Raw genomic sequence first — 23,124 nt, forward strand, 5'->3', positions numbered from 1 at the left:
CACCTTTGCCTCCGGTAGTTAACTCCACCTGTTTTGACGCCTGGTGAAACAACCGGCAATGACCCTCCAATCCAGAACCCGCCCACCTCGCTCCACGCAGTGCCCCGTGATTGGTCCACGTGAGGTGAGTGACGTCGGAATACTTCTGGCTACAGTCAATTGGTCCACGTCCAGACGGTGGGCGTAAATCGACTGACGACACTTCAGGTGAAGTCTGAGCAAACCACATGGCTCCCTAAAATTATTTGATTTAGTTAATTGTTTATTTACTCACTTTATTGTATTTGAACTGAAGATAACTTTTATGAATGCAAGTGACAAATGACAAAATATCTTGTTTTAAAGCTGTACTAGATGTAAAATTAGTGTTGTAAAAAAATCCACTTACAAACAACAGAACCCATAAAGCCCAAAGACAATGCTACATTGAACACACTTAATAAGGACTTTATTCACAATTTTAATCCTCAAGTTAGAGTGACAGATTTCCAATAATTCCATTAATAACAGATGTTTGAACTTTTTGAGTTTTATGTGCAAGATTACTAGTACAAGCAAACACATCGAAGCAAAAATCTCCAAGGTGTAAATTCAGCAAGATTTTAAGACACAGTATTACATGTTTTTAGCTTCAGTACATTTATACAGTCCCCAGTGAATCATGACTAGGAACACAATTAGGCAAAGAGGTCCATCACAGGAAATAAAAGCAGGCAGCTGCATTTGCTGCTAAATAAAGAGGCATCCCGTGCAGCAAAGCGTGTGGTGGAGAGCCTGTGCTGACGTGAAGCTGGACACAAAGTGCCTGCTAAGGTAGGATTCAGACCATAATCACAAGCTGAGGTTTTTAACAGTTTCTCTTGGTGTGGATGAGAAGGTCTCTCTGCAGGTTGACTTCCAGATTCCCAACGGTTTTGCTGCCAGGTGGGTCGGTGACCAGAGTCAGTTTGTTAAATACTCCTCGACCAAAATAGTCAGCCACGACAGAGAAACCATCATTAGAGCTCCGTAACTGAAAACCATAGAACAGACACAAGAACTTGCATTAACTCAAACATTCCTGGGGTGTTCAGGAAAGGGCACTGCTCTGCAGTCAACTGCTACAATCAAACCAAAGTCTGACCTAATGAGTGAAGCAGGTTATTAGATTAGATTAAAGCTCATGAAGGAAAAATCATACTGAATTAAAAGGAAGTGAACGATTAAACACACAACTTCTAATGTTTTTGATTAATGTCCTTCTAGTCAAAGCTCAGGTATTGTTACCTGTCTGTTGAAGTGGTCATGCAGGTCACGCTTCTGGTCCTGGGCACGCAGCATGTCCATGACCTTACGGTTCTCGGGAGTGCAGGTCGGGCACTCCGCCTCACTCTCGGCGTAGCTTTCGAAGCAGTGTTGGTGGAAAGAGTGGCTGCACAGGAAATGAACAGACGGCAGCTCCAGGGGGCTGTTGCACATGTTACACTTGGTCTTCTGGAATATCTTAGCACTGGGTAGAAAAAGAAGGGTTAAGATTTACAGCCATGGGTGCCTGTGTAGCTCACCTGGTGGAGCGGGCGCCCATATATAGAGGTTTACTCCTCGACGCAGCGGCCACGGGTTCGACTCCGACCAGCAGCCCTTTGCTGCATGTCATTCCTCCCTCTCTCTCCCCCCTTTCATGTCTAAACTGTCCTATAGAAATAAAGGCCTAAAAAATAGTCTTAAAACATATATATTTACAGCCATATATTATGGCAATCTATAGGTCCCATGAGCCCCCCCTCCCCTTGAGCTACAGTGGCTGTAACTGACAGAAGCAACAATATAAGTCACAAAAATGAGGATGACAGAATTGCAGTAAGCAACTGGTGTTTATCAATGAAAAACAAGACTGGGGAATGATATACATGTATCCTGACTGTCCAAAAGTAAAGTTCATGGAAATCCTTCGACCCACCTGGTTTTGAGCTCCTGGATCTCAGAGCGGAGGTGAGCCGTTTCTTCGCGGTACTGGCGGATTTTGCGTTCGTCGTCCTCTATCTGCTGGCTCTCCCTCTGCAGCTTATTGATGAGGTAGTCCTTGATGACGGACAGAGTGGCTGTCGAGTTGTGTGCCAGTGTTTGCACCACTACGGTAGCATAAAAAATAAAAACAAATTTAATGCAGTGCTTCTTTTCAAACAACATTCTACTAGAGATACAGACACTAGCGATACACGCGATATTAAAACTTGACAATATTTCTCGTTGAGGTGAAAAGTATTCCTAGCCTAGAAATCTAGATGCACCCTAGTGGCAGCAAATTTTATTTACAGCCAGGGGGGTCTAGGCATTCTCCGTTGACTTGCGAGCTGGAAAAACCAAACTCTAGTCAGGCCAATCACACAGTGTATAGAGTCGGTGGGCGGGGCTTATGGCTGCTGCTGCTGAGAACAGAGGTCTTCTGGAAGACTTGGAGTTCAGCTTTTCTTTGAGAAAAGAACAAAGAACGGCACTGAAGTCATTCTTAACCCTTGTGTTGACTTTGGGTCACATTGACCCGTTTTAAACATTTGTTTTATATCAGAAAATATGGGATGTAGAAATAAGCGCTGAAAATTTGTAGAAGAAACATTTAACAATTTAAGACGTTGGAAAAAGCAAAAACAGGCGTCAAACGTAAAAAAAAGGTTTACGGGAAGACAACACAAGGGCTAAAAAAGGAAGATGTGTTTAGAGTTTTGCCGACCGGATATGGCAAAAGTTTAAAGTTTAATCTATCAACTAGCTTCGCTACCTTCTTCCTTGCTCTGCCTGGTTGTAGCGCTATCCTACTGCGTGCAGAGGGAATTTACGATACAACTTTATTGTCAGCCAAAGGCTGAAATTCTTTGTACATCCCATTTAAAAATGAGGACGTACACATACAACCAAACAATGAATAACATACACACGCATCCAAAATAAGGACGTACACATACATCCAAAAACTTCTAAACATACATGGGATTAATAACACCAACAGACATACATGAAACATTACCACAAATGACATAAACTCCAAAAAAGGAAACAGAGAAAAACATATATAACCACAGTACATGACATGAAACATACATACAGACAAAATCTTGGAGATGTATATCCCTGAAATAAATATTGCACTGGGTTTAATGTAGCCGGTTTAGCAATAGGATAGATTGATGTGTGAAGGAGTTTTTAAGTCTAATACGATTAAAAGAATGAACTCTAAAGCGTCTGTTTGAAGGCAGAAGCTGATATTCATTGTGAAAACATGTAAAGAGTCATTTGAAATATTTCTGGCTAGTCTAAGCATACTATTATTGTGAGCCTCCTGAAAGGAGTGCACTACAGGTAGTCCTATAATCTTTGCGCAAATTTTAATCTGATTAAATAGCTTTGTTTTATTTTTAACTGAGAGGCTACTTAGCCAAGCAGTTCTACAGTAAAGCATCATACTCTGAATTACTGATGTGAAAAACAGAGAGATAATTTGACTACTAGCTCCAAAAGATCTCAATCTACGAAGAAAATAAACACGCTGTTGTATTTTTTTGCAGATAAAATCTATATGAGAAGTCCATGAGAGATTGTCGTCTATCATGACACCCAAATATTTATAGACCGAGACTTGACTAATTTCTGAGTTATGAATCTTCACCAAGGACAGTTGACAATTCCAAAAATGATTTCCTCTGTCTTCACAGTGTTAATAATGAGAGCATTGTTATCACACCACTCAACTAACCAATCCACATTGCCCTGATACAGTGTAGGGTCATCACCTTTGTTCAATAAGGTCAGGAGAGTTGAGTCATGACAGTCTGAGTCGGGCTCTGACCTCACAACTGGCATAGAAGATCCCCCGCCCGTTCTCCAAAGTTGACTCAGAGTTAAAAGGTGCTCTAAGCGATCTTGGGTGACGACACTTCTTGTTGATGTTTGAAGTATTGTCAAACAGAACTGAGGCTAGCTCGCCCCTCCCTCCTCCCGTCCCTCCTCCTCCCGTCCCGTCCGTGCACTAATACTATATTTACTACCTGTAAAACCCAGCATTTCTCTCTCTCTCTCTCTCTCTCTCTCTCTCTCTCTCTCTCTCTCTCTCTCTCTCTCTCTCTCTCTCTAGAAACGGGTCACGTGCTTATTTCACAGACACAAGGAACATTTTGACCAAGCTTTTTTTAATGTAAAATATAGCAACACTTTAGAGAGCCGCTTACTGCGCTCCATGGCTGCCACACAACAAGCCCCTGGAAGTACGCTGGCAGCTACGGAAACCAAAACTTAGTTAGTTACTTAAATTTGAAACAGATGATCGGATTCTAAACCAAATTTTCCAAACGATTTCAGTAATAAAAAAAAAAACGATTCTATAGGAATCATAATTTTTGATTCCAAGTTGGAACTGGTTCTGGATGCCCAATCCAACAGCAAAGCATAACATTAGTTTTAATGATATCAAACAAAGAGAAATGTTCTCCCCTCGTCTTAAAATGCTCATGAATCGATACTAGACTAGTTACTTCCTCGTTTACTGCTGCAATGAATGAAATGCAGAGAAAAGAGCATCTGTTGAGTGTTTGATAGTTATTTATTTGTGCTTTAGAACGGGATCACTGTAAAATACTCTTAAAGTCTTTTTAACTGCAAGAGTTAATGGCCAAGGGTCTCAACTCCTGCCAGAAAACCTGGACAAGCTCATATTTCTAAAAAAGAACATGACCACATCTTAGGCTGAGCAGTGGCTCATGCTTGAAGAAAAGAATGGCTCAGTCTCGGTTTGCACTTTCATTATTGAGAGAGTCAGGGCTCTAGAGTGCGATCAATTTGGTCGCAAATGCGACCAAATTGACACAGCTGTATGTTGTTAAGTATGAGAGGGAAACCTGTATTGGTACCAGTGTGTCCGCTGGTAACTCGGTTATTGCAGCCACCACGGCGAAAAACACAGAATAAGTTATTGAATGGAACCAACTTCAGTTGGTTGAGTAATAGCTAGGGGTGCACCGATATCGGCCCCGATATTGCAAAAATAGCTGGATCGGTGGATCGGAAAAATTAACAGATCCACGGCCGAGCCAGTTTGTGTTGTAGCACCGGGGCCCCTGTTAACTGCGTACCCTTCTCACTCATGGTAGTAACTTTATAACACAACAATTAATAACCCACAACTAACTATCTTAAAAGGATAAAACACCAAAGCATATAACAATTTGAGACTTAAACAGTTTCTAACACTAATAATTTTACATTTACAAATGTAGCTACACCGCCGAATGGCATGCTGGGTAACATTACATCTGCTAGCCTAGCTAGCTAGCCAGGTAGCATAACAGTCTGTTAAGCTGGGAGAGGCTACAGTCGGTACTGCACAAGAACCTAGAAGAAAGTTAGCTAGAGGATGAAGAAAGACCGGAGATACACCAGAACAACGTGTGCTCAAGAGAGGAGCCGTCTGTTGTTCCAAAGTTTTTTTTCTTTCTAACAAATCGGACTTAATTTAGCCACGGTTGTTGCCCGTCGCTCTAACGTTACTCGGCCGTGCTAACGTTAAAGACCTGTCACTTAAAGCATGCAGCGGAGCAACATTATGAACGCAATCCACCTCCGGTCTCGCTACAGACCGTTGAGAAAGACGGGTTCGGAGCAATGGCTAAAACTCTGGATTTAAGATGTCTTGCCTCGCTGAAATATGTCCGCCAACCTGCTAACGTTATTCAAACAGCGAAGGAGGCTGACAGCGGAGCTCCGTTCAGTCCCCCACTACAACCACACTACAACAACCTAACTTACCTGGGGCCAAGGTAGTGGTTATACAGTACTAGCTTACAACTATTTAGTTTTGAAAGGGAAACGGTGTTAAAGTTGTTTGTATGTGTAGGCTATTCATTCGATTTGAGTTTATTTTACTACTTTGCAGTTTGCACAATACAAATAGTTTAGCTTCTGTAACTGTGGAGCCAAGCAAACCCTTAATCAAAGCTTTTAGTAAACATGATGACATTAACATGTTTTTGTGATATTCTATGTACTCCTGACAGTAGAATAAGCCATTATAAACCTATATAAAAGGTGGCCCATTATTGATGGCCCATTATTATGTATTTAAATTTATTTTAAGAAGTTTGATTACATTATATTTTCGATTTGAATGCACAATTGTTTCTTAAATAACAAATAAATAAGAATTCAATACATTACATCTATGTTATTTTGTCTTAGTTAGGAAAGTAATGTTTAGTTAGGAAGGTCTGGTGCCTTTAGTGTCTTCCACATGGTGGAAGGAAGGTATGATGTGGAAGGTATACAGTTTATTATTAATTCATTAACGGTATCGGATCGGTATCGGGTATCGACAGATACACAAAGCCCTGGCATCGGTATCGGGACTGAAAAAGTCGGATCGGTACACCCCTGGGCTGCTGGACCTGGGCGAGAGATCTGACCCATGGCCAGAATATCATAGTTCATAAAAATGCTGCGCAGCCAGGGACAATACAGACATTTCATAGCCTACACAAGACGTGTGTAACGCCGCTGACCTGCATTGGACCCGTGCAGGACCCGTTCATAATGAGTCAGCCGTCACTCTGTGAGTAGTTTCAGTCCATCGCACTCCCCCTCTCTCCCTATATGAGCTACTGGGCAATCCGGGTCTGTTATTGAAAACAAGTGAAGGAGCTTTCTCAGAGATATATATTTATAAATATATCCCAGGCTATTTATTTCAGATAATTTACATACAGTGTTGCAGCTCTATATTTTCAAATTGGGAAGGAAACCCTGTCTTTGCATTTTATTTTAATCACATCTGTTTTAATAAAAGAGCTTGTGAAAAGTGGCTTTGACTTAAAACTGAACATTTAGCCCACTTTGTAAAAAATATAGAGATATATATATAGTGTATCGCCATTCAGCCGAAAAATACAGAGATATGATTTTTAGTCCTGGACTAGTGGAAGATCTGATAATAATCAGTGTGGAGGGGCCCAGCTTGGAGGATTTTGGTGCTAGGGAGTGTGGCAAGATGGTTTAGCCGAGGCCAAAGGGGAAGAAGGCCAAATTACAGGTGTTGGCGATCTGAGGGGCATCTGACAGCAAGGGGGGGCCCGCTATAAGACTTTGAGTACAGTATAATTGTGCTTCAAATAAAAAAAAATGTACCAACTCCTTATTCTTGTTTAAAATAATTGACATAATATATATATATATATATATATATATATATATATATATATATATATATATATATATATATAAATGTATATGGAGTGTGATAAAAAGGCGACCTTGAAATTGTGGCATTAAAAGGCGACGCAAGGAAAAATTTGGGTGCACCTAAATTTTGTGCTGGTGCAACTAAATAAAAAAAGTTAGGCGCACCAGTGCAACCAAGGCAAAAAGTTAGTCTGGAGCCCTGAGAGTAGTGCTTTGATTATGGTTTGCATGTACGTTATTAATTTGTTATTTGATGGTTTTTAGTTTTTATTTGAAGAAACTAAAGTAGGTCAGTTAGAAGGTCCCACACAGCTACTAGACGTGATCAAGTCTGAAGAGGTTAGTCATACAGGAGAGAATCCAGTCATTTTCATTTTGTGGCAAAACCTTTGACAGTGCTCGTTTTTCATTTTGTGACTTGTGACATATTTTGTCATTGAAGTTTTCTTTAAAATAGTGTTAACATTTTTAAAGGGATGGAAGAATGAAGGGGTGCCATCAATCCAGGATCAAGGTCAATAAAACGGTTTGTCAGGAAATGAGGAAAGTACCTAAGCCCTCTGGAGGGCTCCTAAGAAGCTTTGTTCTGGGGAGAGAAGTGTATGATGGGCTTATGGTCTTAAACACCAGGGACATTTTTTTCGTGCGATTATTTCACACGTCAATTTCTTTTCTTTGAACTGTTGTTTTTGTCACAAGTACTTTCACACAGAACACGATTATTACACGGCGATAACAAGGCCGATTTTTCTGGGCTTTCGCGACGCGAATAAAGACATATACCGATCACCATGTGTTGTTTACTTATGAGGATCATAATACAACAATACAGAGACTGCTGTCCGAACCACAGACTGTACAGACGGCAAACTTTATTACTCCTTTCAATCTCGACAAAGACAGCGCTTGCCAGAGACACTAGTGGTGTGAGATACTGTGGTATCGATCCGATACCAAGTAAATACAGGGCCAGTATCATCGATACAGATACTTTTTTATAATTGCTAAATCTCAATGAATTGTCATGACCTTTAAGTGGTTTTGTGATTTTTTCCTTTGGATTATTATTAAGTTAAAACCCAGGACAGAATTTTCATATGCTTGTGTAAATTTGTTGCTGGAGTCTCCGGAGCTAATTCCCCCGTCCCTCTGTTTTATACAGTCTATGACCTCAGCCGCCAGGGAAACAAGACGCCGTTCACCTCCGCTGGTTTTGAGGAGCTGCACCATGTATTTGTGCTCAGACTTGAGACTCCCGTCACTTTCTCTCTCTCTTCAGCAGCGTCCCACCGACATGGTAGATGAGCTGCCGCGAATATCCAAAACTTTTATTGAAAACTGTAGCAAAAATCGCATCGCTGCCGGTGTGAATAGTTTTGATGCAAAGTATTCGCAGGCGATTATTTTGCATATTTGCGTCGCTTATTCGTCACGCCCCCGGTGTCACACCTACACCTTACACCAGTAGTGTCAAACTAAACTTCACAAAGGGCCACACTGGAAAAATGAGAATGGCATTAAGGGCCACACATGTTCGATAAGCTTTGATTTAACCGCAAAAGTCAAATATCTTTGACTGTATTAATACATGTCTCATATAGTCTTCTCACTTACAGTTTGGTTGACATAAAGCCCTGAAAAAGTCAGAAAAAAAGGTCCTTAGCCATCATAGTTCAGCAATTCAAGCAAAACAAAGACTACATTTTTTTTTTTTTTTACAACATCCAGCCTGAATATGTAAACTTTCTGGTTCTGGGGGAATTCCTGAGTCTCTAAGTCAGCAAATCTGCCAAATTCTGCTCTGAGTGTCGTGTAACTGCAGTCTGAAAAACAGTTTCCCGTCCTTTTGGTTTGGCGCACAACTAGGTGGGCCAAAATCTATTGTGAACCTAAACTGATATGTGGGGCTGGATCAAAATAATAATAATAAAAAAAAGGTTTATTGTCTATTTTGGAGAATGATCTGGAATATTGTAGTTATTGTGTCACCTTTTCTTGATTTTTGTCTGGGTGGGAGGTGATGACGGAAAGGGGGGGGGTGGATTATGTTCATGTTGCGAGTTGGATGTTTTGTATTTTATTTATAAATTAAAAACGGTTAATCACAAAAAAATAGCATTAAAATGTCTTCTCGTTCTCGTGAACCCAACCTCGCGTGTCAGCTCAACTTTCTCAATCTTCACCTGAACCCATTCTAACGGCGTTTTTAGATGAAATGCAAACGAGCATGCAAGTATGAAGTAAAATGTCCACCAGCTCACCAAGTAATGGAGGCATCAGGTTGTTTTGGTCAATGTGATGTAGGACCTCACTGATGTAGGTCTTGCAGTCCTCTTCTTTTCTGGCAAAGTATCCCAACGCCTGCTCCCAAAGGCAACCCTCCTGATCCCCATAGCGCTTGCAGGCCTCTACCACTTTTCCATACTCCTCATTCTGCATGTGGTAGTGCATAATCTGCTGGTACCTGCACACAGATCATGTCCAATTTATCCATAGTCATGACAAGGACACACAGAGACAGACAGAGAGACACAGACGCACACAGAGACACACAGACACACAGATTATGATCTGCTTCATACATATTCAGACGCTGTTCTGTCTCTCTCACTTACAGTTTGCCCTTCTCATAAAGGTAGAGGACGCCTTCTTTGAAGTTGTGCATCTGGCAGAGGACCAGGGCCTTATCAAACACAGTGTTGTCGCTCCTCAACAGTGACACAGCTTCCCCCTGCAGGACCTTTTTTCTCTGCCAAACATATGCATTAGAAAAACATTATTACAGTGTTAAACTAAATTTCTGCGAAGCCTTCTAAGGGCGATTTCACACCTGTAGTTCAGTAGACTCTGTGCGATTCGGGGGTGAAGTTGCAACATTGTTGCACGCACCAAACATTGTAAACAAAGGTCACACGCAGTGTTGTTATTGTCTAGATTGGTCTTGGTCTTCAGACCGGTGCCAAGACCACTTCTTGAAGGTCTCCGTTTCGTCTCGGAATTGACCACTGTCTCAGATAAAGACGATTCCGAATTTTATTTCAATACCGCTCAAGACCAATTACTAATCTGCCTGTATATCGTCTGATTTATGGGTTAACGTCATTACTGTGACTGGATGTAAAACTCTCTGCTTCAAATGCAACCTATAACTTGACTCATTTCTAGTATGGAATGTATTACTGTTAACCCCCTCTCCCCTCCCCCCCCTTAACACACACTCCCAAAGTAAATAGGAGACAGGAGAAGAAGCTCTGGCAGTCTGGGGGATGTCAGCCAAATCCTCGGTAATACAATATAATAATATGGTTACCTGAACCATAAAGAGTTTATTTGCAAAACAACATCTAAAAGAAATCACACAGCAGTGTGTCATTTCTGTAATGTAACGTTGACAGCTGGGACCACCTAACATTTGTATCTGCACTTAGTAAGGCAGCATAAAGAAAGGTAAGCTAAGTGTTAAGTGGCGCTAGCAAAGCTAACTAGCTAACGTTATCTCTCTGTACCTATACCAGAAATCTCTTCACCCCTCACACAAAGGGATTTAGAGAATATTAGCTATACAGTGCTGAGCATAAGTGAATACACTCCTGCTAAAGTTGACTAAAAAATCAAAATCATCTTTTGGAAATTGATCTTAATGCCTTAATTAAAAAGATTAAGAAAAATCCAACCTTTAAGGACACCCATTTTCTTTGTGAATGAATAATACATTCATTTATTTATATATAATAATATATAAATAAATAAATAAATGTTCTTCCTTAAAATACAGGGGGCATAAGTATACACACCCCTATGTTAAATTCCCATAGAAGCAGGCAGATTTTTATTTTTAAAGGCCAGTTATTTCATGGATCCAGGATACTATGCATCCTGATAAAGTTCCCTTGGCCTTTGGAATTAAAATAGCCCCACATCATCACATAGCCTTCACCATACCTAGAGATTGGCATGGGGTACTTTCCATATAATCATCTCTCAATGCAAATCAAACCAGCTATCAGGCTAACTGAAATAAAACCATGCCAATCTCTAGGTATGGTGAAGGGTATGTGATGATGTGGGGCTATTTTAATTCCAAATACCAAATTTATAACATCTTGGGTTTTCTGGTTTTGTTTCAGTGTTTCTCATATTTTAGAAGAAGACAAACAATATGAGCAGCTGACAGACATCCAGGGAAGGAGAGAGAGAGAGATGATGATGTGTTGTCACACAGATGACCAGTAGTGTGCTGTTATAATAATAGTTTATGGATTTGGATGTTAAATCGTATACTGTAGAAATCAAAATTGTGTAAAAGTTTGAAATTGCAGGCTAGTAAATGCTTTGTTTTTGGTTTACTTCCTGTATTTGGGTCGGATCGCGGTCTCATCTGAAGTGAACTGAACTCTAGTACTCTTGGAAGTGAACCGAGACCCCTCGTTTTCAAGGGGTGCAGAGTTCATTTGTTTGATCCGCACCAGAGTTTAAATGAGCTTTTACACCGACCCAAACCAACCGGACTATCAGAAAAAACGCTCCAGGTTTAAAACAGACCAACTGCTTAGGTGTGAAAGCACCCTTAATCTCTGGAATAACATAATACAGCAATCTCTATGGCAGCAAACTGTATTATAAATGTATTATGCAGGATTAACAGCTAGTTTGTGTGTTTTGGACTGACCACAGGGTCCTGTTCGTGTGCCCAGTCTTGTAGCCGGAGCTCCAGCAGTGTGTCGTACACACCCTGGGGAGAACGGGGGTCCACCTCGATCATGTGCTCCAGGAAGGCTTTCAGCTCACGGGGGTTGTTGGCAAAAATTGGGATGAATTCTTCGGAGTTGGCCTTATACCAAAACAAAGACGCCCAGTCATTTATAAGAACATTTCTGACATTGTATCACTCGGACCACAGGGATATTACAGCATCATGTGAAAATGACAGGAGTTAGTCTTAAACACAAAAGAAAAACAAAAGCAGACTGACCTTGTTGACCAGACCCCTACCCAGGCTGTCTTTCTCAGCTGTGTCTCCACTGGGTTGGTAGTTGGTGCATAAACCCTTCAGGAGCAGCGTGGTACCTTCAGGTACATGGTGCATCAGTGTTTTTCCGTAACGCTTCATGTTGCTCTCAGCTTGTTCGAAAGGCAGACGTCCAATGTAACGCAGCCCTTCCTGATAGTTCTGGGTTTTGGAAGGGAAACATAGTAAAGACACAGAAAACGTAACATTGCTGGCTTTATCTGGCTTTTAATATGCACCGGGGGACACAAAGCCATGTTTATATCCAAACATTTTAAAGTGAATTAAACAGATAATCTAATAATGTCAAATAAAAATTAAATAAAGTGCATTATCCACTTAGAAAAGCTGGAGGGAAGCAACAAAATTCCACAAAACTTAAAAAAAAAAAAAAAAAAAGTTTTCCAATTGCTTGAGGTGTTTTTCTACTTTTGTCGATGAAGAGTTTATGCAACAAATAGGCGATGGAAACGCGTTCGTCAAAAAAATAATGATGTAGCGAATATTGCATGACGAATCAGCTGTGTGGTGCGATTATATTGCACAACAATTCTATACTAGGTTTAAACATGCTGAATGTAAGCAGGACTGTCTTTAAATTATCTGCAGAATAACTTTCCCTGAGCTGTCAAACACACTGCTGCACGTGTAGGGGAGACTCAGCTCTTTGTAACATGTTGTCATATGAGCTGGAACAAAAGAACAGAGGAAGGCAGAAACAGCCAAGCTCTTTTATTCCATCTTTGGACCCTTGTGCTCAGGTAGACAGTTTATTTGCTTCAACCCTAATTTGCATTCCATTTGTTCTCTCTAGCATTAGCCAGATTTCCGTCCAAAATGTAGCTATAATTTTAAACAGATTACCAGAAAATTGGTTGCGTTTCTACCCACTAGCTCCCTGAGATAAACAGCTGGTGGCGCTGATCTCCAGTCTGGGGCCATGAAACAATAGCAGAAGACAATGGCACAACAACACGACGTAACTAAAAGAGCTCCAGTCAAACATGATGGAAATATGTCCATCCAGCTGTTTTTATGCGCAAATTAAAATAGATCCATGAGCACAGCTTTAGGGAATCTAAATCGGCATATTAGCCAGTCATGGTCATGGTCCCTGAAGTCTCTTTCTCCTGATTCTTCCATTGGCGTAGTCCTCCTGCAGGGCCAGCAGTGCCATCATGCAGCATTACGCACGGGGGTCACCGCAGTATTTATATGTTTACAACAATTTGTGATTGTTAACACCTTGCCAAAATCCCAGCATCAACTAGTGGTACCCCCACCCAGAGATACAATTTGAAGACGATAGAAAGTGTTATAGGCAAACACACTTTTCTTCATGCAGGTTTTGTCATTAACAGTATTAAAGTTCGGACTGATAACGAGGACATTAAGGGTAACGATTGTGCGAGAGAACGGCTGTATTTCCATACTTTGACATTTGATGATATATGCACAGTATTGAAGAAAGATATTTAGTTATTTACACTGTGTTCTGCCGTTATCTAATGGTAGGGTATTTGATGCTATCCTGTATTCCATGCAGTCGGGCTATCTCCTCCTCCTGCGCTCCGTAGCGGACAATGTGACGATGAGACAGCGCCGATTACATATTAAGAAATTTTTTTTATTTAAGATTTGAGTTGGAGGTGTTTATGGAACAATTATGACTCAGTACAAGCGCAAATAACGCTGCTGGATTTAATACTCATGATAACGTGGATGATATGGAGCGAAAAAATGTGCGTCAGGCATCAATACTAGAAAATATTACAAGTTATCTTTATTCCCACATTTACTCTCTGCAGTCTGACTTCAGTTCACCACCTCACCATCTGCGTCGCCAATTCCTATTTTGTCTCCAAAATGTGCGTACACATGGGTCAGAGTTTGCGTAGAGGACCGCACATTCTTCCGTCAATTTTTTTTTTTTTAAATCACAACCTTTGCGTGGGATGTGGCGTACGCACATTTTCAGCCCCATTTTGTGTGTACGCCACGTTTATAAATGAGACCCCTGATGATTAGAAGCAGCACCTTTTTTTTCAATGATTTTTAAAACAGATTTATGGACGTTTACAACAAATGATAAACACAGTATAATGTTTGTGTGTTTAGATTTGACGGAGTTATGAGTCAGAAGAAGTGGTGTGACATTTGTGGAAAATTGTTACAGGGGAAAAAAAATATTTCAGCACAAATTTGGCTGGCATTGTATATCTACATGCATAGCACAGGAATTTCCCCAGTGTGGGATTAATAAAGTCTATCTTATATGTTTTACCTTGAGGTCTTCCAGCTGGATCTTCAGGTACCATTCATGGTGCATGTGTTTCTCAGCCAAGAAAACAGCGTGGCTGTGGTAGGCGGCCTGCCGAAGAACCTTGATGGCGATCTCAACGTCAAAGTGGACCTCACTTTCACTGCTCTGTTGAAATACAAAAGGAGGACCATGCTGTTATAATACAGCAGCCATTATTGACCTGTAACCTATGTGTTGTACTGTTACTGAGGCCCAGCTGTTCTCTAATGGAAACCACTCATCTCATCATCAAGAAGCCGTTTTACTGTACGAGTCCCATCACTTTTTTTTTTTTTTTTTTTTTAAATCTGTATTTATCACAAAAACCTCCATGCACAGCACAGAGAGCGGGCATGAGCTGCCATTTGGCCTCCCAGAGAGAAAGTGGCCTTCAAATGGGGGTGTTTTGTTGTGCACAGCCTGCCCTGCCGAACAGATATATCGATTGGATCAAAATATCAGGTCGGGAGTTGGTGCTCCTTCTGTGTGGACGCCGAGCCTTTTAGTGAAGAACGCACGTATGCTTAGTTGCACATGTGACGGGGCGGAAGTTGATTTTATTTGAGCATGCTTTTATTTTGATTTGCTGTGGTTTTACCATTTGCTGTGTTTTTATCTTGTGTGGTGTGTGTTTTTAATGTTACTTCCGCCAGTGAACATTTTAGCAATCAGGACTTAATGACTCGCACCTGGGAGCCAGAGATGGGCTTGACTGGGTTTTAGGTATAAAAAGGACAGGGAGCAGACGGAGAGGCGCGCAAGGAAGAGACACGCATTGCAGAAACACATGAGAGAGACATGCAGCGAAGAAGCACATGATGGAGGACACAGAGCGAAGAAGTACAAGAGACCAACAGGAGAACATGAAGGAGGACATGCAGAGAATGAGAGCACCACAGACCGAGCGGAACAGGCAGAGGAGCAGACAGAGAAAACTCAAACACCGATCGCTAGCGGCAACAGTGGGAGAAGGTAAAACTTCTCCCTTCCGCGTAAGTGTCTTTTTACGACCGGTGTTAGTTTGAGTGTATTGTACTTTAAAAGAACGTTTGACTGGCCTAGAGTTCTCTTTTACAGGCTGTGCCGAAGAGAGGAGGCGAACGATAAAGAAGCAGGTTGCCAGCGGAGACCTGTGGACATTTTAATCTCTCACTCCTGTTGGACGATTGCTGGCTTGATTTTAGTTGGTTGTGTTTTAGTTTTTAAATTCTTTAAGGAGGAATTTTAATTAGTTTATTTTATTGTTTTTAATAAATTTGTTATTCCTCATCTGGGTTTTATTCATTGTTTTAAATACACCTGTTTTACTGCTCTCCCCCGGTACAAAGGACCTGTTCTAATCTTTGTTCTTGAATTGGAATCTCTGTCATTTTAGAGGTCCTAGGCCTCACCAAAACCTAGGTGGCGTTGTCGGCCCCGCAATCAATTTTATGTTTTACTTTCACGCGCTCACACGCCCCCCCACATATGCATGCATAGGCACTTGACCCAACAACTAAAGTGAGTTGTTAAAACCTTTCTTTTTAGTAAACTCTGTGTACACAACCAATGTTCTCAATGCTGAGTTCATGTGTAGAGCCCCTGGTGATACTTGGAGCAAAGTTTCATGTTGTGTCGAGCCTTCTTAGTGTTTTAAAAATGTTGATTTTGATGCGATCATAGTAGTGCCCCTAGCTTGGGGCCATTTGACCGAAAACAAAAATACGGTGAATCTTAAAAGTGGCGTTTCCGTCCTTAATATGCTTTTAAACGAAAGTTTGACTCTGGTACATTCACATAAAGACCGTAGGTTGCATTTTGGCCAGAGTTACGCTTTAAATCAATACAAAATAAACCAGATAATAGCCTAATAGCCCTACACCTTAACTAAGGCTTATGCGTTGCTTTTTAGAATTGTGGCTAAAATTGTTGCTGAAGTGTCGCAGGTGCTTTGCCTTCTGTGATATAGTTATGAGACTACGGTCTCCTCATTGTATTGTCTCATCCAGGGAGACCCAAAGAGGTTCCGTGTCTGTCAGACGGTCTGAAGGGCAAACTACCACATCAGCGGAGCATTAACGTAATGCACAGCAGACTGTTGGGCAGGTGGATTTTTTCTTGAAATACCATGACTTTATTATCATTGAATGACAACTTTATTCTGGACTTCTCAGAGAACGCAGAGATATGAGGGCTATGTTTAAATGAGCAGAAATCTTGCTTAAACACATCTGAGCTGTTAACGTCCTGGGGTAACTTAGTGAAAATGAATTAATGTGTCATTAACATGAACAGGTGCCACATGCACATGTAAAGAGGTTACTTCTCCAAACAAAAGACCCCAAAGAGGAGAAGGAGTAAATCATGCCTACATGTGTGTTGACTGAACAGGGATAATATTAAATGAGAAAAACTGTCACCTGGTGCCTGAATGTTATTTTTTCCTTTCTTTTCTTTTTTTTTTTTTATAAATAAAAGACATTTCAATCATAAATTGATGAAAAAAGGCACAAAAGATGCATAAGAATTCAGCAGAATGCAGGAAATGAAGTGTTTGATGCACAAACTTTCCTGGGGGAGGACCACCAGACTCCCCATCTTAAACTTGTCTATGGAATAATTGCCTTTTATGAATTTAGGTCCCTGCCCCTCTAAAAATCCTTTGTACGTCCCTGCTCATGGCTTACTTTTACTGGCCAGTCACCTTAATGAACTCCTCCAGCTTGGAGCTGTCCTTCAGCTTGGTGTAGCAGTTGAGCAGCAGCGTGGTGTGGTCTGCGTTGGCCAGGGACTGCCTGTGCAGGGCTTGCAGATATGCTGTCAGGTTATGGATCCTCTGCGCGTCCAAGAATTTCCTGATCACGTACGATGGCTCCAGTTTCCCAATAGTGCTGTGGGGAAATACAGTGATGCTTTAACATTGGTTTTGTCAATGGGGACACTGATCAAAAACCCAGTCTCCGAAAGCGGGGCGAGATAGAGCAATAAGTTTAAGCGCAACATTGAAAAGACCACAAAATCATCATGGCTCCTTTTCTCTCTTCTACATTTCCACATGGTGTCAATGTAGACACACGCACATTAGAGCCCTGCGTGGGACTGTTTTCTTAATCCCACTCCTGGTGGATTTCTGACCATTACCGCCTACAGTGACATTGTATTCATTAATTTATTTCACGTATTTTAGAACGTGTTGATGGCTGTGGTTTATATTGCTCAGGGTGATTTATTTCGTAAAATTTCCCTGGGTTTTAAAGCACTAGCAGATTTTAAGTTAAAGTCACTGCTTATTGGATCCCTCAGGTCACCATAGGAGAAAGGGGCGGGGCACAGTGCCCTGGGAAATAAGTAAGAGAGAGGGAGTAGAGGAGTGTTAATAAAGCTTTTGGCTGGTGTTCAACTGGATGCACCGTGTGCGTTGCTGATTTTCTAATGAAACCTAGCTAGGCCAACCTAACAGTCGGTTACAGCACTGATCAGGGATGCTCCTAAATCCCGGGAAATGCAAATGTACATACATCTGGCCCATAGAGTCTACAGCATATATCACGGTCCAATCTAAAGGCCATTTTACAGTTGTGCGTCGAATCGACGGCGCAGGGTCCGGCGTAGACGCAGACCCCTCTGCGTCTACGCCGGACCCTACGCCGTAGCCTGACGTGCACCTCTCGAAAAATGTAACTACACCTCGCAGCGACGCACGTAGCTCGGCCGTGGCTTGGTAGCGTTGCATTTCTCCCGACTCATTTCCTGGTTCTCCTTCTCCATAAACAACATGAAATCAAGGAGAGGGTTAACTTCTCCTGCTACATATTTCCCACTGTGGTCAGAAAGCACAGAGGAGACACTTTGTTTCTCTCACTAGGACTCTAGAGTCGCTACTCGCTCCGAGCTCCGAAGGTAATCGCCGGCACTCTCTCACTTCTCTCTACCACACACTCCCCACACACACACACGCAGCTCGACGCACACACCAGCGCACAAGTATAAACATCAGGCCACTTTTTAAGGCTACGGCGAGAGCTCTGCGTGGAGCCGACGCACAACTATAAAAAGGCCTTAAGACAACAACAGTTTAAGCCCTGGCTAATGTTTAGTGATGCAATTACCGAATGTACTGCTGGATGGCACCGTCATGGTCTCCCTTCAGGTAAAGGTGATCCCCGTACTGTCTGAAGATCTCTGACAGGCCGTCACTGTCAAGGTGCTGGCTCTTCGCCAGGTTTATGGCCATCACAAACAGGTTCTTCTTAAACAGCATCTTAAAAAGACAATTAAGGAGGTTATAACCCTGCTGCCGGACCCACAGTACAGGAGTTTATTCATAAGGGAGCCAACTCTTCATCACTGTCAGGAATCATCAAGGACAGCCGGTACCCTCTGGACTCCGGACTCACCTCCAGTTTGGTCTGCGTGTCTTTCTCCTGAAGAACAAACATTTTTCCATCTCTGGTCAGGATGTAGAAGGAGCCCCACTCTGCCACCACATCAATGACATCATCAAAAGAGGCACTGTAAGCGATGAACTTGTTGTCCAGGTCATAGATGGTCAGAAGCTGTTTGTCTGATGGAGAGTTCTCCCTGCTACCAAACTCTGTCCTGGGTAGAAAAGGAACCAATCAACAGGCTCATAGGAAACAGTGAGACTTGGGAAGCTGCTCATCAATTGCTGGATTAAAACACTTCATGTTCACCTTGTAAAATCAGTCAGGTAAGCAAGTATTTTGGCACAGCCATATGTGCTGCAATGCTTCCCCCTCAATGGAGGAAACATTCAAGCATGTTAACACCCCAGAATGTGAGGCACAGGAGGTTTTCATGACAGTAACAATAATAACAATAATAATAATAATAATGCTGTTTGATATATTTTTCACATGTAGTAGTTTGCTTGATTTGTTTATCAGTTAACAATTAAGTAACTGCTGCCCGTTCTTCACTACAGAAAGGGTCAGATACAGGCGCCCGGATAGCTCAGTTGGTAGAGCAGGCGCCCATATATAGAGGTTTACTCCTCAACGCAGCGGGCCCGGGTTCAACTCCGACCTGCTGCCCTTTGCTGCATGTCATTCCCCCCTCTCTCTCCCCTTTCATGTCTTCAGCTGTCCTCTCAAAAATAAAGGCCGAAAATGCCCAAAAAATTATCTTAAAAAAAAGAAAGAAAGGGTCAGATACATTGTATTGTAAAATATTATTAGTGCTGAGGAGCAGTTAACCATAGCCCTCATAAATCAAAGGGAGTTTAGAACGTCAACACAAAGAAAGAGGAAGGGGACGGTCATCCGGCTGAAATGAGGGACATCCGGCAGCATTTATGGCGGCGCCTGAACAATCCCAGAAATTAAACGTTGTCGATATAGACTACCATGAGAGCAACTACAGTGGCACGTAAACACAGCCTCACTCTTGCCAATGAACTTGCCCAACCATCATTTAATGTTTTTATATATATATATATATATATATATATATATATATATATATATATATATATATATATTTTATATATATATTATATATATATATATATATATTCAGTGCTGTCCTTACTTGTTGGGTGACTTTGCATCACTGATGAGTAAAAACAGATATCCGCGGTGCCAGTGGGCCAACAGCTTGTGTCCATCGAAGGCAAAGCAGGGCCCTCGTTCATCAGGCTGGTACAGGTAAACGCATTCATCTCCAGCCACGATGAACTGGGAGTCCTGGGAGGGATCTGCCAGGGAGGAGCAGCGCAGCGCACAGCCGTGGGTGTCCAACTCTACTTTGGGATACTCCTTGATGGACAGGGTGTAGCACTGAGCAGGGGGAGACAAGGAGGTCAGAATGGCATAGAATGACTGTACAGTATGGTCATCTTAAGGTTGAGGAAATGACAGTTATTGGGTTCTCTTTAAACCTTCCTGGATGAACTGACAAATGATGAAGGCAAAGCTCCAGAAGAGTTGAGGTCTGTTTTCTCCATGCACTCAAATGTTCTGGGAGGGGAGCAGACTTACATGGACTTTCTCCAGAGTGGCAACAAACAGATGTGTGACCTTTGCCACTTGGCGGAAAGCAAGGCCTGTGACTGGGCTGGTTCCCTCGTGCAGAGTCAGAGTTTTACTGTGTCGATCTCTGGTGATGTCACCTTTGGTCAAAACCACACTGCCATCTGTGAAGCCTGTCAAGCAACACAATGAGCATTATGAACTGGGAGGAGAAAACTCTGTTCACCAAGCAGTGATTATACTGGGTCAACTGACAGAAAGCCGACCCTTTCTTTGTGTCTTACCAATAGCCATGAAGTTGAGGTTTTCGTGTACACTGAGGCAAGACACTTCAGTCGGTTTGCTGCCAGGAATTGCAGGGAAAATCCTAGTGCACAGAGGATTTCCACTGTCTCTCTTTTCAAGGTTCCAGACCTTTACCTGAAAAATGAGTACAGATTTGGTTTAGTGGTGGTCCGTTATAGTCATTGTCACAATTGTTCTGTGTTTTAGGCTTCTCTGGAGAACTGCTCACTTACTAGAGGGTTTATTCCCTGTTCATCCTGACCCACTGACACAAGGATGCTGTGCTGCTTCAGCTGGTAGAGATGTGTTACCCGCAACTTGTAGGCCTGAAAAGATGTCAACTGCAGGGAGCGCGTCAAAAGCCAGATTTTGCCATCCATATGTAACATGGCGGAGGTTAAGGACAATGATGTACAGTTGTAGCAAGAGATGCAGTAAGCAGGGCATGTGTGCCATGGGTGGTCATTCCTGTGGTCATTGAAGTTTTAGGATATGAACCAAAGCTAGACTGTCATCACTGAACACTTAGCTTATCCTAGTATTTCTGCAAGGCAGTGTTGTATATAAGACGTTTAGCTGGTGCTTCAAAGATATAAAAGCTAGTGTAGAGAGAACATGTCCTCTGCATTTGTTCATACGTTACTAACACTTATTTACGTCGTGCTGCTTGTAACGACACCGCCACACCATGATTGAAACCTTGGACGTATTGACAAAAAAAAAAAAAAAACACCCAAAGCGCAGAATATTATTTTTATAAAATGCCCAGCTTTAAACTAAATCACGCGACTAGCTATCGCCTGTCTGTAAGCTAGTACGTTTGCCAATACAACGTTACTATTGAGGTGGAGGACTGTAGGTTTATCAATAGTAGCCTAGCTAGTCATTAAGCTTCTAGCTAGCTAGCTTTTCAGGGTGTAGAATATAAAACCGAAATGGACAGGAGCTCCAACGACTCATCAAGTCTCCCGTTAACCAACGTTAGGCGTTTTTTTTTTTGCCGGACAGCAAATCCACACTTCACTTAATTGGAAGATTTTAAACAGTAGTGTGGTGTGACGCCGTTTCCACAGAACGGAGCACAGCCTAGCTGAACGTTACCGTTCGTTCAGTCTTCAGCCCGTTGCTTCGAGTTACTGTGAAGGTAAAGTTATTCATTCCCCGGTACAGGTGACGTTACCAAATAACTTCGGTTTGAGGTTTGCCGAGTCGTGGCTAGCATCAGCTGTCAGTAAGCTACAACAACATTAGCTAGCTGAGCTAACTAACTAGTGCTGTTAAAGGATATCTCCCAGAACAATATGACCCCGGCCGGAGTCACAAGCCGATATTCCGCTTGGGAAAACAAAGTTTTTCCCATTATCCACAGGATCCTTCACCGTGTCTTTGTCAAAGAAAACAAATTTTCTCCACTGTAAGAACGCTGCCATTTTGTTAGTTAGCAGCAGTATCTTTAACAGGGCGTTGTCATGTGACAGGAGTCACGTGGGCTAACCATAAAACCTATTTAGTTTATTATTGCCTGTCAACACTTATTTTCATAATCTAAATTAAGCATTAAACAGGCGCTTCGGAATACATAACACATACTTTCTGTTGACTTGAGATTTCACTGCACAGATTTCGTTTTGTTTCTTATTCTTCAATCTGATTTTGTCTAGACATGTATAACTGGAGCACTGTACAGGTGCACACGGTTCCATTATTTTCAATGTTTTAAAAGTGTAATAGAAACTAATCAAGATACAGAACTATCCATTTCACCAGTAACTAGCCTTAACAATATAGTTAGGATATAGTGTGGTGGTGATGTAGTATTAATCACTTATAAATGAGAAATATAAATATAACATGACTTCTGACTGTAGGCCCATATGTTATGTAACACCATCACGAATGAAATATTTTTTTCAGATCAACATCACAGTGTGAATCTTTTGTTGGATATTTGTTCTACCATTAATAATAATAATAATAATAATAATAATAATAATGTATACTTTAATCCCGCAAGGAGAAATTACAATGTTTTCACTCTGTTGTTTTTACACACAGGCCTGGATTACACACATGCTCGTACCTATACACGCACTAATAGAGAGATGTCAGAGTGAGGGGGTGCCATGGAAAGGTGCAGTTGGGGGTTCGGTGCCCTGCTCAAGAGCACCTTGGCAGTGCCCAGGAGGTGAACTGGCACCTCTCCAGCTACCAGTCCACCACCCAACTCCCTACTGACTGAGCTACTGCCACCCCAAATTCCAGTGATCAACTTCCACTACAACATAACACCAACACAGGGGCCTCCAACAAGTAGCTAGCTCACGAGCTAACTCGCAAATAGGTTGACAAACTGAGACACA

General features: G+C 41.8%; 1 protein-coding gene across 1 annotated transcript; it reads right to left on the reverse strand.

The window, feature by feature from the left end:
• Nucleotides 1–431: 431 nt before the first annotated feature.
• Nucleotides 432–22,229, reverse strand: vps11 (VPS11 core subunit of CORVET and HOPS complexes). The gene is made up of 16 exons (XM_039777787.1): nt 22,053–22,229; nt 20,998–21,146; nt 20,764–20,899; nt 20,489–20,652; nt 20,040–20,287; nt 18,887–19,088; nt 18,599–18,750; nt 17,194–17,380; nt 14,493–14,636; nt 12,173–12,370; nt 11,870–12,031; nt 9,816–9,949; nt 9,462–9,664; nt 1,940–2,111; nt 1,267–1,489; nt 432–1,012 (listed from the first exon to the last, which is right to left on the reverse strand). The coding sequence occupies exons 1-16, from the start codon at nt 22,192–22,194 to the stop codon at nt 848–850; spliced, it is 2,781 nt and encodes a 926-aa protein (XP_039633721.1). The 5' UTR covers nt 22,195–22,229; the 3' UTR covers nt 432–847.
• Nucleotides 22,230–23,124: the final 895 nt, after the last annotated feature.

This window comes from Perca fluviatilis, chromosome 16 (assembly GCF_010015445.1).
Source record: "Perca fluviatilis chromosome 16, GENO_Pfluv_1.0, whole genome shotgun sequence".
NCBI classification, from domain to species: domain Eukaryota; kingdom Metazoa; phylum Chordata; class Actinopteri; order Perciformes; family Percidae; genus Perca; species Perca fluviatilis.